Source organism: Hydra vulgaris, chromosome 03, assembly GCF_038396675.1.
Source record: "Hydra vulgaris chromosome 03, alternate assembly HydraT2T_AEP".
Lineage (NCBI taxonomy): Eukaryota > Metazoa > Cnidaria > Hydrozoa > Anthoathecata > Hydridae > Hydra > Hydra vulgaris.
This window is the reverse complement of record NC_088922.1, coordinates 50415699-50431886: the sequence shown is the minus strand read 5'-3', so window position 1 is coordinate 50431886 and position 16188 is coordinate 50415699. Positions and strand designations below refer to the sequence as shown.

Sequence of the window (16188 nt, the reverse complement as noted above, 5' to 3'; positions counted from 1 at the left end):
TTTATGACAATGATTTAAAAGTAGAAGATATAATAGTTTTTATAAAAGTAAATTAAAAGTTACTTTTAATTTATTATTATAAAAACTATTACATCTTTAAACACTAAGTCGATAGAAATAGCTATTATGGTTTCTGTAACGTCAAGATAAATACTTTTTGTATTGCAAAATGAAATATATATTACATAATTCATTCCAACTGCTTTTAAAAGTAGCATATTTTTTTAAAATATACCAACGCAAATGTATTAAATTGTAATTAGGTTCATAAACCATGTCAAACAAACACTTCAACGTATCTTAATAATTATACTGATTTTTCTCCTGCAAAACTGTTATAACAGACGCTTCGGTTGTTAATAATATTTTGCCATTATTTACGAATTCTTTGTTTGCATAAATTAAATACCAATAAATAAAAAGCAATTCGACTTGCTACTAACAACCAATCTGATTTGTTTAAAATTATCGGGGTTTTTTTTTACGAGTTTGTTTGTTCTATGCCTTAGTTTCATTGAGTACAGGAAAGCTAAAAATTGCAACAAAAACCATAACAATCACTAAAAAAAGACCAAAAAGATGACGTCACACCAATGAAATTAATCAAATAGCGTGTAAACAAACTTTTATGAACTATAATTTTTAATCTGAAATGAAAAAAATGACTCTAAACAATTAGTGTTGAGCTGCTAACGCAAGTAGAAAATTAACGAAAACTTCCGCTTTGATGATGTCACGTCATTTGTTCGTCAAAATATCTAACTCACAGTAACTTCACTTAACAAGAAACTCTATTGTTTCTGTGAAGTGTCAAATATCAACTTAGTGCCAAATATCAACCAAAAGTGCCAAATATCAACTTAAAATGAATTTTTACTTCTTAAAATAACTCTGTTTTTAGAACATAAACGGTGCGCTAAAAATGCTTTACTGCATTTTTACTTTTCAAAGTTGTTCAATTAATTTTAGATTTTTATTTATAGTTTTCCTTAAAAGTTTCAACTTATTAGAGGCTAAAAGTCCTTTTATCGCAAAGTGTTTCAAAAAATATTTACAACATACAGTTTATTTTTTGATTTAGTTTTGAGTAGGGTAAAGAACCTATAGGTCCTTTACTCTACTCAAAACTGCATCAGTTTAATATTAGATATAAAGTTAAGTTCGCTAGAAGCTTTTATAATGGCTTTAACAATGTTTAGTTTTCGTTTGTTTTATTTTGTTTGTTTTTTTCAAAAATAGTTATCCAATAAAATTTGTATTTTTTTAATTATTTTTTTTTTTAGTTTTATTGAGGTGCCCCAAAAAGTCCTTACGGTCTTATCACTGATCGCGGATGAGCAAATAATTAGAAATTCGCGCCTCCTACCTAACCGCTGTCGCAAAACTTGCCCAGAGGTGGGGTTTGACCCACGGATCCTTTTTTTCTGAGGCAAGTGCGCTGCCACTGCACTACGGCTGCTCTATCATACAATTTTAGGTATCCAAATTAAAAAAGTTAAAAATATCCAAATTAAAAAAGTTTTATATTATTTTAATCTTAAATAAATATATTATTGAAAAACGCACTAAGATTTTATAAACTTCAGAAAATAAAAAATGGCTACGGACCCATCAACAGAAAAAATGTAATTAAAAAACCAGTTTTTGTATATTCTAGGTCATAATATACGTTTCTAATTATTTATTAAGTTAACTAAGTTTATACATAGATTAATTACATAAATTATTACTTCGGACATAATAAGAAATGTTTCATAATGAAAAAAATATAAGCACAAAAAGTTACTTTTTTTTCTGATTTTTTTACAATTTTTAAAATAATTTTGCTCATTATTTGAGCGTTAAAATTAAAAAATTTTTTCTGTTTCAATTATTTAAGATTTTAATCTTTTTTGTAGTTGGTTAAGCTACGTGGATTCAATTAAAAGATCAAACATTTTGTGCTAAATTTGTGATACTTTAACTTAAATCTTTACTTGATTTAAAAACACTAATATTGCAATAGATATATAAAACCTAATCATATTATAATTGAATCAATAAAAAAAATTTACACTAGCAACAACTTATTTGTTATTTCTTCAACATTGTCTCCTTTCCCAGCTGGTTGTTTTATACTGAACTCTGTATGAAGGTAAATTATTCTATGTAGCCTATTGTTGCAAAGAGAAAAAGAGTATCTCAATATAAAAAATATATAATCACAATAAAACATACTTTATTATGTGTTTATAGTTTTGAGAGCCTTCTTGTTAATTGTTTGAGCTGACCTTAGGTGTTTCACCTGATAATTCTATTGTTTTCCAAAATTAAACTTTTTTATGTTTTTGTTAACTTTATTATCAGAATAAATTCAATTTGCTTTAAATAGAGTATTTTGCTATGTCCCAGAAATTATTTTCTTTATAAAAATCTAAGTGTTTCTGTTTCAATAAAGTATATTTGTAAAAGAGCTATTGTAAATTTTAAAATTCAATTTTAAAATTGTGTATCAATGATAAACTTTGCTTAAAACATCTTAAAATTTGTCTTATAATAAAACATCTTATAAGATGTCTTATTATTACTAGTGTTTTTTAAACGTTTTTTAAATTTTTTTTTAAATTTTAACTTCTCGTTTTAAATACTACAAGAAGTTTGTTTCATATTATAGTTTTTGCATTTACTAAGCAATATCAGTTGCTTTCGAAAAAAAAAAATGCTTCGCCCACTATGTCATATACCTACGTATCCTTTAAGATAAAATTTCAAATTTTAAAAATTCAAACTTCAATAATTTTCAAACATTTAAAATAAAACAAATTTATAGTTATAATATTGTTTAAATTGATAATGATTTTCAATATTATTAAGTGAAATCAGCTACGATTTGGGTTTTAAATCAATTTGGAATTTTTAAGTTTTTAGACAAAATATTTATTCTGCAATGCTTTGTTGTGTAAATTCAAAATTACCTTAAATTTGAAAATTGAAATTAGGCACTTTTTTAAAGGGAAACTTTTAAAATTAAATTTACAAAAAAAAGAGGCAAAAACTAAAAACTTTTAAAGCCTTTATAATAGGTTCTATCGAGCTTTATATCTAAAAATTAAATCGATACAATTTTGAGTCGAGTAAAGGACCTATGTTGCAAAAATGAAAGAAAAACAAGTTTAAAAAAATTGATATTTTTAGTACTTTTGGTAACGGAAAAAAATTCTTGAACACTGCGCATTTCTTTTTGTTAGAAGTAGTTTTTTTAACCGACAAAAGATATTTATTGTCGTCACATTTTTGACAGTACATAATAGTGACGTAATAATACGACATCAGATTTTATTTATTTGAACTTCAATTTTACGTAAACAGCTATCAAAATTTAAATAGTGATTTTACAAAATAAATGTTATTTAAAATGTTGTTATTAAAATGTTAAGCAAACAACGCAGTTACAGTTTTTCACTGTTTATATAATGCATTAGAATTTTAGTATAAATGATACTTTATAAAAAGTAGTGTTGAGAAAATATATATATTCCATATTACTAAAAATATTAAATACATTGTTTAAAAAATTTGATAATTAAATCAAAGAAATATTGCAGGAGTATTGCAGGAGTTGCAAGAGTACCGCAAGAAATATTGCTGAACTAAAAAATTTATGAAAAATAGTAAATATATGTGACCGTCAATTTTTTTGTTGTTGTGTTTTTTTGTTCTTCTATTAAATCATTACAAACTCGTGATTGTAAGCATATATTAATTCGTTTACAATATGTAAGATAAAAACTAAATATCCTATATTTAATAATATGTATTCAGTACAAAGGATAAAACTTTTTTAGCATAAATAATAAAGGCAATAAGTATCGCTGTTATAAGAACGCATAAGACCATAAGGTCTAGTCATCAAGAAACCGCTTTATTTTAGTTGTGATATTTTGTAAATTTAACTTACAAAAAATTTCAGTTTCACAAAATCTCATGATAACATTGTCTTTAACTCCAAAAAAACTCAGTTATTTAGTGCAAACAACTATCGCGTAACTGCTGAGATTTCTTTATATATATATATATATATATATATATATATATATATATATATATATATATATATATATATATATATATATATATATATATATATATATATATATATATATATATATATATATATATATATATATATATTGTTAAAACAAGATTATTGTATTTTTTAGAATGGAAAAGTTTATTTTGTTTGCTTGTCTATTAGTCACAGGTAAATTCTTTTTATTTTAGTTTAAGTTTTAACGTGTGCTGATTTTTTGAAACCATCTTTTAATGTTGTTGTTGTTTTTTTCGTTTTATATATTTATTCTTATATATAAAATAATTATTTTATTCTAAATATATTTAAAAAAATAATAATAACAGCTGTAAATAAAATTGGAAATTTAATTGTTTGTTTTTTTTAGTTTTGTGCAAACCTCTATCAACTGATGATAAAAACAAAGATGGTTTTCATACAATTATCAAAATAAACAGTAATCGAGGTAGTTTTTTTTTAATTACTGTCAAAAAGTGTCCAAGAAATTCGTGGTACTAATAAAGTAAAACAGAGCAAATATTTTTAATTCTGTTTGTAATTTGATAAAACATTAAATGTATTTTGATTAAAAAAGCGTGTTTCTTGTAAATAAAAAATGTGTGAATTTTTGGGCTAAAAAAAGAGGATAGGCCAAGCTTAGGGGCCAAACTGTAGTTGTAATTTAAATTGAAAATTGTCTATTTTTTATTTAATTTTCTCTTTAAGTGTAGATGTAATTTAAATTGAAAATTGTCTATTCTTTATTTAAATTTTTCTCAATTAAGGATAATTTAAGTTAATTACAAATTAGAATCAAGAACAATTTAAATTGAAAATTGAAAATTTAAGAAACAAAAAAAATATCTTTTAATAGCATTAATAAGTTTGATTTATTTAGATTATTTTTTTATTTTTTAAATAATTTATAAATTCTTTTTATTTCAGTAAAAGCTAGTACAATCTCTGGTGCTGAAAGTAAGTTTTTTTTTGTTTTTAAATTTATCACTGACCACCGGTATTTTGCCAAGCGGTTATATGGCTTTGTTTGAAAGTGTAAAATCTAAAATACCTTTCCAATTGCAAGAATTTTTTATTTTTAACTATTGTTTTTTATCATTGTCTATAATTGACATCTGAAAGTTATAAATAATATTTTATAAATTATCAAATTGCTTTTTAAATTAAAAAATAGAACAACAATAAATACACATTTTAAATTAGTAGCGCAACTCGATGTACATATCTGTAAAATACTTAATTTTTGAGTGCGATGAAAATCAAAAAGTAAGATTTCTATTTTACCAGGCTCCAAGCAAAATATTTAAAATTTTTTAACGAATCTGATCAAAACAGTTTTTTTATAAATATATTTCGCTGTTAAAAATTTAAATAAAATTGAGATCTTTTAATACTTGCGGTTGTACGAGATGTCGTTTAAAACGTTGCAAGAATGAGTTTTAGTTAATAGAACTAGAGATGACTAGAGATGAACTAGAGATGCTCCTTTGAGCAGCAATCATTATAGTGTTTGTAGAAAAGAGAAAGAGATGCAATTTTACGACAATGGGAAAGAAGCTCAAGCTTAGCAAGTATAGCGGGTCCAACAACGCTTACAAAGCGTTTTCGGGTTTTGTCTAGAAAAGAAAGACCATCGTTAAAAGAACCAGCCTAAATATGACAACAGTTTTCCTTACAGGGACAAATAAGGGATTTTTAGAGGCAGAGAATGGAATCAGGAGTAAGAAAATGGCAAGCTCAATAAAGAGAAGCAACTTTAGCCGATGCTAATTAAACAATCGATTGTATATATGGTTTCCATTATAGATCAGTAGTAAACGAATATCAAAGAAGGCGTGGAGACGAGAATTGAGTGAGAGGTTTGCCTTTTACTAATAAAGAAATCTCAGCAGTTACGCGATAGTTGTTTGCACTAAATAACTGAGTTTTTTTGGAGTTAAGGTTCACAAGCCACTGCAAACCCCAATCTGTTACAGAAGTATGGTCAGATTCAAGATCGACTGTCAGTTCTAAGCAATCGAAAAGAAAAGACTTTATATCAAAATGTCTAACAATGGTAAACTTGTTTAACTGAAATGAAAAGAAAAAAATTGTCCATAAGATTCAATATAAAATTAGAAAAAAAGTTCTTTGCAAATAGTTGTGCCTTATCCTTGTGAGAGGTAATAAGAGCTGCCCCATGTATGAAAGATGGAATCTTAGACCTACCCTTCTCAATGATGCTGTTAAAGATTTTTTACAAGCTTCTGAAGTCTAACATCTGAGATAAGATACAGGATTTAGTGAACTGAGAATAATGGAGCTTAGCATCAGACGGTGCTTTTTTACATCAATTTCTTGCAACAATAAATAGCCGTTTGTTCTCAAGAAAGTTGTTCTTTTAAAAAAAATGATTACAAATAAATATAGCAGCTGCACAAAAAGGTAAAAATCATGGAGAAGAATGAGGCTTGACTTGAAACAGACAAGAAGGAAAAAAAGCTTTCATTCTTGCCTGAATCCAGGAGGTTACGTAAGGAGGCGCAATTATCAGCTGAGAGAAAAAAGACATCAACTCAAGGACCGTCACAAAGAAAGTCACGAAAAAAATCCCAGTTAGCTTTAGGGTAGTAGTAGGTAGTGCAATGATAGAGTGAGTCCAAAGAAGAGATAGAAGATTTATAGAGATTATTGCATGGTCAGAACCATTTAAGGGAGAAAAAACTGAACACGAGCTAGGCTCAGAGACAAGACATAAGTTAAGGAGTGAAAGTAAATGGTTAGGTTTGTCAGGACGACAAGTCACAAAATTAACTACCTGAGAAATGCAGAAGTTATAGGTTTTAGCCCCAGAAGAGTCAGTGGCATTAGAGCCAAGCCAATCAGTGTGATGAGCATTAAGCCATCAATAACAAAAATGTTGGCAGGGGTAAAGAGAATGGGCATGGTTGATTTGATTAGAAATTGCATCTAAAAAAGTCTAGTCTTGGAAAGGAGACCAATGAAGAACAATTATAAAGGTGAAAGAGTGGAGAGGTGCTAAACGAAGCGCATAATAGAGTGGTAAAAGTATTCAAACCTGATTTATCAATAAATAAGTAAATTAATGCTTAACTATACCCCCAAGCCAAGAACGTGACTATTGGGGTTTTTGCAAATCAAAACATAGTATCCATCAACCCTGAGATCGACGCCCATTGATTAAATGAAACAAATTGATTTTGGTTTGATACCACATAACGACTTGTTTTAAACCATATAACAACCTTGTTATTTATTCCATAGTTTTTAAGTTTATGAAGTAAGATGGCATGATCTACTATATCAGATATCTTTGATTTTCAATAAAAGTACCGAGTTTGTATTAGGAATTTGCAAAAGAAAGTGAGAAAGTGATTTTAATGATTGCATGTTTAGTAAAATTGTATTTTTTGAGATGATATTGCTTGTCAAATAATAGATTATTATAATGTAGATAGTTATACACTCTATTATAAATTTTTAAATTCAATTTCTATTATAAATTTCTTAATTCTGTTGTAAGTTTCTAAATTTAATTTTTTTTTTTAAACATATTTACTAACAACAAGGCTGCAAGCAACCACTATTAGTACTAAAAGTTACTGGAAGATGAAGAGAAAAGATGAAGTTTATTAAGAAAGATGACGATTAACAAACAACTTGAAAGATTACAAATTATATGAAGCAGGAAAACAAGATGAAGGGAGCGAATTCCAGAGAACTGATGTTCGAGGGAAAAAACTAATAAGAATTTTTGGAGCTCTTAGTAACAGTAAAAAGATAAAAAAAAAAACTTAAAAAGACTTAATTGAATGACGAGTAAAACGAGAATGAATTTTAGTAGATGGCACAAGTGATGTTAGCTCTTTAGAGCAGCGCCCATTATAGTATTTATAGAAAAGAGAAAGAGAAGCAACATTACGACGAAGTGACGAAGGTTGAAGGATGACTGCAACAGCAAGTCTAATATGTTTACAATATGTTATTGCACCTTGTTTAAAATAGAAAGGACGTCATTGGAAGATCCGCTCCACATATGGCAACAGTATTCCATACTGTTGCCATATGTGATGGATTTAAGATTTATATAGATAAAAAATAGAACTCGGAGTAAGAAAACGGCGAGCATGATAAAGAGATGCAACCTTAGAAAATGCTAATTTTACAATCGAATTTTCAGCGAACAATGCCACCATGATATGAGAATTTCTGGGAGAATATAGTTAAAACAGATTTACAATAAAAAAACAATATAGATAAAAACAGATATATGTTGATAGCTTCTAATACTATTTCTGTCACCTTAAAAAACTGTAATTTTCAATTAATAAGGAAAAATTCCTAAATGTATTGACGCTTTGAAAAACTTTAAAGAATATATCTTTTAATTGTTCAAAGCAGTCTATAATTATATTACCATTTATGTCATTGGCTCCAGTTGTTTTATTTTTTTTTTTTTTAAAGAGATTTGAAGGCTTTTTAAAACTCCTTAAAAGATAATTTTTAGAACAACTTATTAGATGTAATGCAATTATAAACTGGTACTAGAAAATCATTATATTAAGCCCAGGTATTTAGATTTCTTTTGCCAATGCAAGACTAACTCTATCAAAAAAACTTTAGGCTTGCAAGCTATTTATTTGATTCGTAACTTATTTGTTATCAATTTTGACAACTTGAGGCAGGGAGCCAGAGCAAGATTGTTTTTTTTTTCACTCATTTCCTTCATCATTTCCTAAGTGCATTTTGAGAGCATGCCTGAATACATTGTAAAATGAATTCTAATTTTTATAAGAACAAAAGCGTAACTTTTATAAGAACAAAAACGTAAATTTTTACTGAGTTGCGCCGACTGGTAAAATAAATTTTTTTAAATGACCAAACCGGTACATCTAGTTACTTTTTCGGAATTAAAACCTGTATAAACATGTGTTTGTCACGATTTAGGCGTAAACCAAAAACACGTGTATATTACGGGCAGTTTTACTCTAGTTTAACACGTGTTTTTTGAGGTTTCAATGTCAAATATAAATATCAGTGTTTTCACATTCCTAACGGAAATTTATTATAATATAATACTACGTTTCCGTAACGATGAAACCAATAATATTTTAACTGGTATTTTTGGTAAATAGTAATAGTTAATTTCACGGAATGAAAAATATTCTTGACAGGTGTTATTCTTTAACATGTAACAGAAACCAAGCGTAAATTCTTTTTTAGTTGTGCCGGCTGGGTATATTTCAAAGTTTAAATTTATTTGTTATGTTGCTTTAATTTTAGATGTGGATCTTATAGAAGGAGATGTTGTAAAAACTAAAAAGCTTTTGTCAGTAATTGATAAGATGAAAAATAAAGACAAAGAGACAAGCGCATTTGACGCAATTCAAAGCGGTGCATGGCCAAATGCGATAGTCCCATACATAATATCTGATACAATAAGTAAATTTTTCATTTTTTTAGATAAAATTATATTTTATAAAGTTTCATTTTAGACTGTCTTTTCATAGAGTGGGGTTAGAAGTTTTAAAATACTGTTAGATTTATTTAGCCGAAGAAGATGTTTCTGTTATTAAAGATGCTCTATATGAGTTTATGGAAAAAACCTGCATAAAGTTTGTTGAAAGAACAACAGAACCGTCATATATTTCTTTTATTCGAGATGTAGGGTATGTTTTGAAAAAAATTTTAAAAACAAATTCTGAAACTGACTTTTTTCTTTTTTTGGTTTCTTAATTATAACTATAAACGATGTAAAATTTACCCCTTGTTTTAAAAACACCAAAAAATTACCCAAATGAATAAAATTTTAAACCAGAATATTTTTTACTGTGATTCAAATTAAATAAAACTTTTTTTTTATTTATTTAACTCTATAGATGTTATTCATTAATTGGAAAACAAGGTGGAAAACAAGACATTTCTTTGGGACAAGGATGCGGATACAAGGGAATAGCTTTACATGAAATAATGCACACTCTTGGATTTTTCCACGAACAATCTAGAAGAGATAGGGACTCGTATATAAAAATAAACTATGATAACATAAAAAAAGGTGAGTTTTAGTACCTTAGTATATGTGAGTGAGTACCTTAGTATATGACTCAGAAAATAATATATATTCTATCTCATCAGATTCCTTAGAAATGTTTGTCTTTTACCTCATTAACGTGCGGGTATCTTCAGTTATTTTCCTTTTTTTTTTTTTTTTTGATTTACCTAAATTAGATTTTTCGATAACGCTTTTTTTGGTTCTCTCTTTTTTTTTTTAAATTTTTTTTTTTTTTTACAGATATGAAGTATAACTTTGATATGTATAGAGATGGTGATGCATCAACTTTAGAAGAACCTTACGATAAACAATCGATAATGCATTATGACAAGTACTTCACATTTAATTTTACCTTTATTATTTATTGACAGCTGCTTGCATACTCGTGCTTATATTTTTAATTTGATAATTTTTAAAAATGTTTTAATAATCTATTTTTGTGTGCCAATATTAGGCAAAAACGTCGGCACGAAGTATCGTGTAAGGCGGTTTATGCTTCCTTTGTTTAAAACATTGATTAAAACTTTATTTATTTTAGTTACGCATTTAGTATAAATGGATCAAAAACTGTTGAGTCTCTATCAGATTCAAAAGAGGTACTTGGACAAAGAACATCTTTAAGTGAAACTGATATAAAACAGCTCAATAAATATTACAACTGCAACTCAACTCAAACAAATTTGAAGCCAAATCCATTTAAAAAACCAACTCCAAGCCCAACAGGTATATATTTTTTAATAATAGTTAACCTTCTTATAACATGAACTATTTAATTTTCTAATAATGTCCTTTTTATTAATTCATTATTGTTATTTATTATTTAGGATGTGCAGACCGACCGGTTGTCAAAGATTTTTGTTTAAATGCTAAAAAACAGGGCTGCAAACCAACTAACTTTATTAAAGAAAACTGCAAGAAGACATGTAATTTTTGCTTATAAATTTGCGTACACACAAAAAAAAGTTTTTTCTTTAATTTACATATATTAAACTTAAATTTTTTTTTTTTTTGCATATCAAAAAACTGTTTTAAAATTGTAAAAATGCTGGGTTTTTGTTTTTCATTATACTTTATTAAAAATATACTTAAAAATATTATTTATAAAGGAGAGAAACTTATACTTATAAAGTGTATAAACATTTGTGTAATTCGATTGTGCAATTATTTTCGCAACTTGAAAACGAGGCCAGTCAGGACAAAATGTAAAAAATAGGACAAATTACTTAAATAATCCTTTTAAATTACTAATTTTTCTGTTTATATATCTAAAAAAACATATAAAATAAGAAAAATAGCTTTGAATTTTCGGTAAAACATTTTACAGAAGGCAATTAAAAATTCACCAATGCCAAAGACATGTTAAATCATGGTAAAATTAATAAAAACGTTGGAAAAGAAAAATTTCAAAATGTTATGATTTATAGCTTAAACAAAGATATTAAAACTGTTGAAAAATGGATTATAAAATTATGTTAGCGTATTCTACAAATAGACTGCTCAATGTTTTTAAGGAACAGATCAATAATAAATTAGTAAAAACACTTATCTATTTTTTTTCTTCGGCAGACTCTTCCTTCTTCTGTAGTTCTTCAGGAACAAAAAAGGTTCTTCAAAAAGAATCATTCATTTGGCTATTGCGCACAAGTTCAAATAGCAATGGGTTTATCTGGACTGACACAATTTGTTTATAGTTTATGTTTTTAATGGAATTATTATCGTAAACGTTAATTTTGATAAATGTTGGTAGATGTTGAAGATAATTTAGAGTATTTTCATATAAAATATACTTTATCTCAATAATAAATAGTACATTTCATATAGCTTTACAGTTTTATAAGTGGATCCATAAAGTAAATACGGATCCATATAGTAAAAAAGCGGATCCATAAAGTAAAAAAGTTATAGAAAGTCAAACAATGTCAGCTTTACGTTCGTAAAGCTGACATTGTTTGACTTTCTATAACTTCTTCATGTAATAGTTGATTTCTTCCATTTAAAATAATACTATTATTTTAAATGGAAGAAATCAACTATTACACGTTAATTATTATTAATGGAATACTAGGTGCTACACCAAAAGGCTTAAGCAAATCATTTATTAACAAAATCTCTATCAGCCGTTACATAATCTTCACTCTCCTATAGCTATCTTTTGAAAAGTCCTAATTGCTTAACTATTTCAAGATCAGAAATAGAACCAACAAGTAGTTCACTAACAAAATGTTATTGCACCAGAAAAAACAATTTCAATCAATTCTTTAAAAATAAAATGATGCTTATGGTAGGAAAACAAACTATTTTGAAATATAAGACTTGAATGTCTTTGACTAGCCAACTCAAAACAGTCAATAATAACTTTCATTTTAGGATAAGTCTCTTTGAAACATTACGACAACTTAAATTAGGTTAAAATAGTATTGCTCCAAGTCTAAGGTATATTAAGTTTAAAGTATACCAAATTTGACCAAATAATAAGATCTTGACACAGTAGATTTCGGTGTCTTAAATAACCAGGAAGTAAAATTTAAATAAAAAAAAGTCTAATATATGTTAAAAACATAAATAGTTGGTCAATCGATTTTATGTTTGACCTATAACCACATTCTGGTGTAAAATATGAAGGATATGTAAACAGTTCTTTTGGTAACTTTTCCTTAATAATACTTCATATTTTCACGTTCATTTCTAGGATTTTAATATTAAAATAAAATGGCAAATTTTTCTTTTCTTATGCGAGGTAACAAGTAAAAACATTTATCACCTTTTTTTTTAGCTAAAAATATTATTTTTCAATTGGTGATTGATTATTTTTAAACTTTTGAATTCTTCAAGCAAGACATATTTCAGCTTTCATAAACTATTAATAGTCTTTTTTAGATGCTTGTATTTTTCGGATGACGACAGCGTACAGTTTTCACAATTTTCACTATTTGTGAAATCCAGTAATGTTTAAAGTTCTTTATCAATTAACTTAAATGTGAACTCTGAATGTTTTGATTTTTTACATGGAGATTTTCTAGGTAACTTTTCTTGTGTTATCTTAAATGAATACAAACTTGGAACTTCATTTTCTTTTTTTAAAGATTTTTTACCACAACCTGAAAAAATTTCTCCTAAGGCCTAAATTGAAACTCTCGCATTTTAGTGTGTTTCATTATTTAAAAATCAACAGCACCTTCTTTACGTCTATATTCAAATATTTTGTTACACCAAGCTTCGTGAACGTCGTGTTTTTTTTCTTGGTTTGAGAAAGAAAATAGACCAATATTAGTTTTATCCATATTGTTGCTATAAAATGAATTTCCGCACAATGATATACAGCAATACTTCCCTCTTCTACCTTTTTCCCCCTTTTTTGGTCTGATAATGTCTGAGTTGGATCAAGAAATTTTTATTTAGGCGGGAAACTACGAAGTTTGTTTACATTTTTGTCTTTACTAGCCTCTTTTTGAAGTTGAGAAATTAGTTGCGCAATCGAGTTATAGAAACGAGGCAGTTTAACACGTGTTTTTTGATTTGCATACTTGCATACTTTTTGATTTGCATATCAGCGGTTTTACATTCCTTACGAAAATTTATGATAATACAGTCTCTGTAACGCTGAAATCTTTAATATTTTAAATTGCAGATTTGGTAAATAGTAATAGTTAATTTCAAGGAATGAAAACCATTTTTGACACGTGTTTTTCTTTTTGTTTTAGAAGGTTTTAAATACGACGGGGTTAATGAAATTCTAAATTTCTGTTTTAACCAAAATATGTTAAATATGCTTTTTTTGTTGCGAGTTTTTTTAAATAGATTTTTTGATGCTTATTAAGTTATACTTCGAAGAAATTATAAGAATTGTATACTTTAATATTTGAAAATAATAAACAAATGTTTATTAATTTTAGTCATTTTATACGTGTTTATAAATTACAATTGAAATTCTATACATTTTTATTTTATAAGGGTTGATTTTAAGAAATTTTAGAAAAAGGTACGCATTTAATGAAATAATACATTTGGAAAATCTAATCCTTACCCCGCATTATTATTCAAACACTATTTTTATGTATAAACATATCAGTGCTAACCTTCGTATTAGCACAGTGAACACTCTATATAAGCAACCTCTCTAAAAGCAACATTCTTTATAAGCAACCTCTATACAAGTAAATTTTTTTAGTTCAACTGTTCATTATAAGCAAGTTATTTTTTTAAATCTAATATTTGAGTTAAATGCTATTCACAACAACATAACCTCAAGTTGTAAAAAATTCTATTATTGGAATATGTTTGTGTTTTGTGCTGTCAGTATTGAAGTAAATTCCTGTTAAATAGAATAGTTACTTGAACTCTGTTAGTTTTTTTTAATTTATAAATTAATCAACTCAACATCAAAATTGTAAAAAATGAACCTGAAATTGTAAAAAGTAACCTCAAATTGTAAAAAATTCTGTTATTAGAATATGTTTGTGTTTTGTGCTGCCAGTTTCGAAGTGAACTTCTCTTAAACACAATAGTTACTTGAGCTCTGTAAGTTTCTTTTAAACAGAACAGTTACTTGAACTTTGTTAGTTTCTGTTAAACAGAACAGTTACTTGAACTTTGTTAGTTTCTGTTAAACAGAACAGTTACTTGAACTTTGTTAGTTTCTGTTAAACAAAACAGTTACTTGAACTTTGTAAGTTTCTGTTAAACAGAATAGTTACTTGAACTTTGTTTGTTTCTGTTAAACAGAATTTTCTTGAAGATAAAATAACAGCTCCACGATAATAATGGATGCGTTGCGAATCCTGTGACGATTGGTTCTGTGGATCTTGCTGTTCCACTATGGTAAACAATCCGTGCAAGAATTGCCAATAAACATACAAAGCTCATTTAAAGCAAAGTTGTGTTTTTTAATTAATTGAAAAAATCTTTTTAAATTAATTGAAAAGCGACGCCCTCCTTAGTTACTGCTATTACCTGAATTTATATAATAGTTTTACAATAAAACAACATTTAAAAATTAGTTTTCATTATTTGTGACGGTAAGTTTGTGATACGTTAGTATTTATATAGCGACCGAACTTATGAGATAATATTGAAAGTTCGGTCAAAGTAGATGTTTTCATTTTAAATTAATTATCGAGTACTAGTTTTTATTTTTCATTTTTTTATTTTAACAATATTAATTATCAATAATTGATATTGTAAAAATACAGAAAAGTATTGTAAATATACAAAAAATTATATTGATTCAATATAATTTTCTGTATGTTACAGGAAAAAAAATTAAAAAATTTTCATTTACGTGTGATAAATAAATGTTCAAAGCTTAAGTGACCGAACTTAAGCGATTTAACGGTATATGTATTTAAATACAAAAACGAATATTTTTTAATCTTTGATTAAAAATTTTTTTTGTTAAATCTATTTAACACAAATAAATGCTTTTTTGTGTGTGAATGTTACTTGATGACTAATTGATAAATAAAATTCAACAGTACGATACAGTTGACTCATATCTTAAAAGATGTACTAAGTTAAATTTGTAAATAAAATTCAAGAATGGATAACTCTTCTTAATGTTTATACGCAATTTAAATGATTACTCGATACCTTAATATTACATAATTTATTTTTTTATTACCAAAATAATATTATTTATTATATAATTTAACACCTTAGACTTGAACTCAATTATTAATATTTAAAACTTTAACTGCTTTTACAATAATAGAACAAATAAAAAAAAGGGGATGTGTTTCAACTTTTACCAAATATGATATAACTGCTCATGAAGCAGCAGTTTCACCTTTACATAAAGAAGTTGAAAAATATGGTGTATACTATTACGTAGTTTATTTGTAAAACATGTTAAGAAATAGGAAATAGTATACTAACTTATAAGTTATAATTTATAGTATAAGTAATTTGCATCAAATATTACTTAAATACCAGTTTTAAGTTAAAAAGTTAGAAATATTTGACTAGAAAGAGAGTTTGAACTAATTTTTATTCAAATTTATGAAAACTGATCGAAAATACAATATACTTAAAAAAGTAATTAAACATTTTAATATTACAAAAGCTTTGAACAAAC

The 16188-nt window shown here is 26.6% G+C and overlaps 1 protein-coding gene across 3 annotated transcripts; it reads left to right on the top strand.

Moving 5' to 3' along the window:
- The first annotated feature begins 2047 nt into the window (after positions 1 to 2047).
- Positions 2048 to 11161, top strand: LOC100213208 (hatching enzyme 1.2). 3 transcript variants are annotated; one of them, XM_065793560.1, is made up of 10 exons: positions 2048 to 2134; positions 4200 to 4240; positions 4437 to 4514; positions 4994 to 5023; positions 9350 to 9508; positions 9618 to 9735; positions 9946 to 10121; positions 10359 to 10449; positions 10657 to 10841; positions 10943 to 11161. In XM_065793560.1, exons 2-10 carry the CDS (start codon positions 4201 to 4203, stop codon positions 11056 to 11058), a joined length of 993 nt encoding a protein of 330 aa, XP_065649632.1. In that variant the 5' UTR covers positions 2048 to 2134; position 4200; the 3' UTR covers positions 11059 to 11161. The 3 variants fall into 3 exon arrangements, with proteins under 3 accessions (XP_065649632.1, XP_065649630.1, XP_065649631.1); XM_065793558.1 differs by lacking the exon at positions 2048 to 2134 and adding an exon at positions 3425 to 3650; XM_065793559.1 differs by lacking the exon at positions 2048 to 2134 and adding an exon at positions 3468 to 3727.
- Positions 11162 to 16188: the final 5027 nt, after the last annotated feature.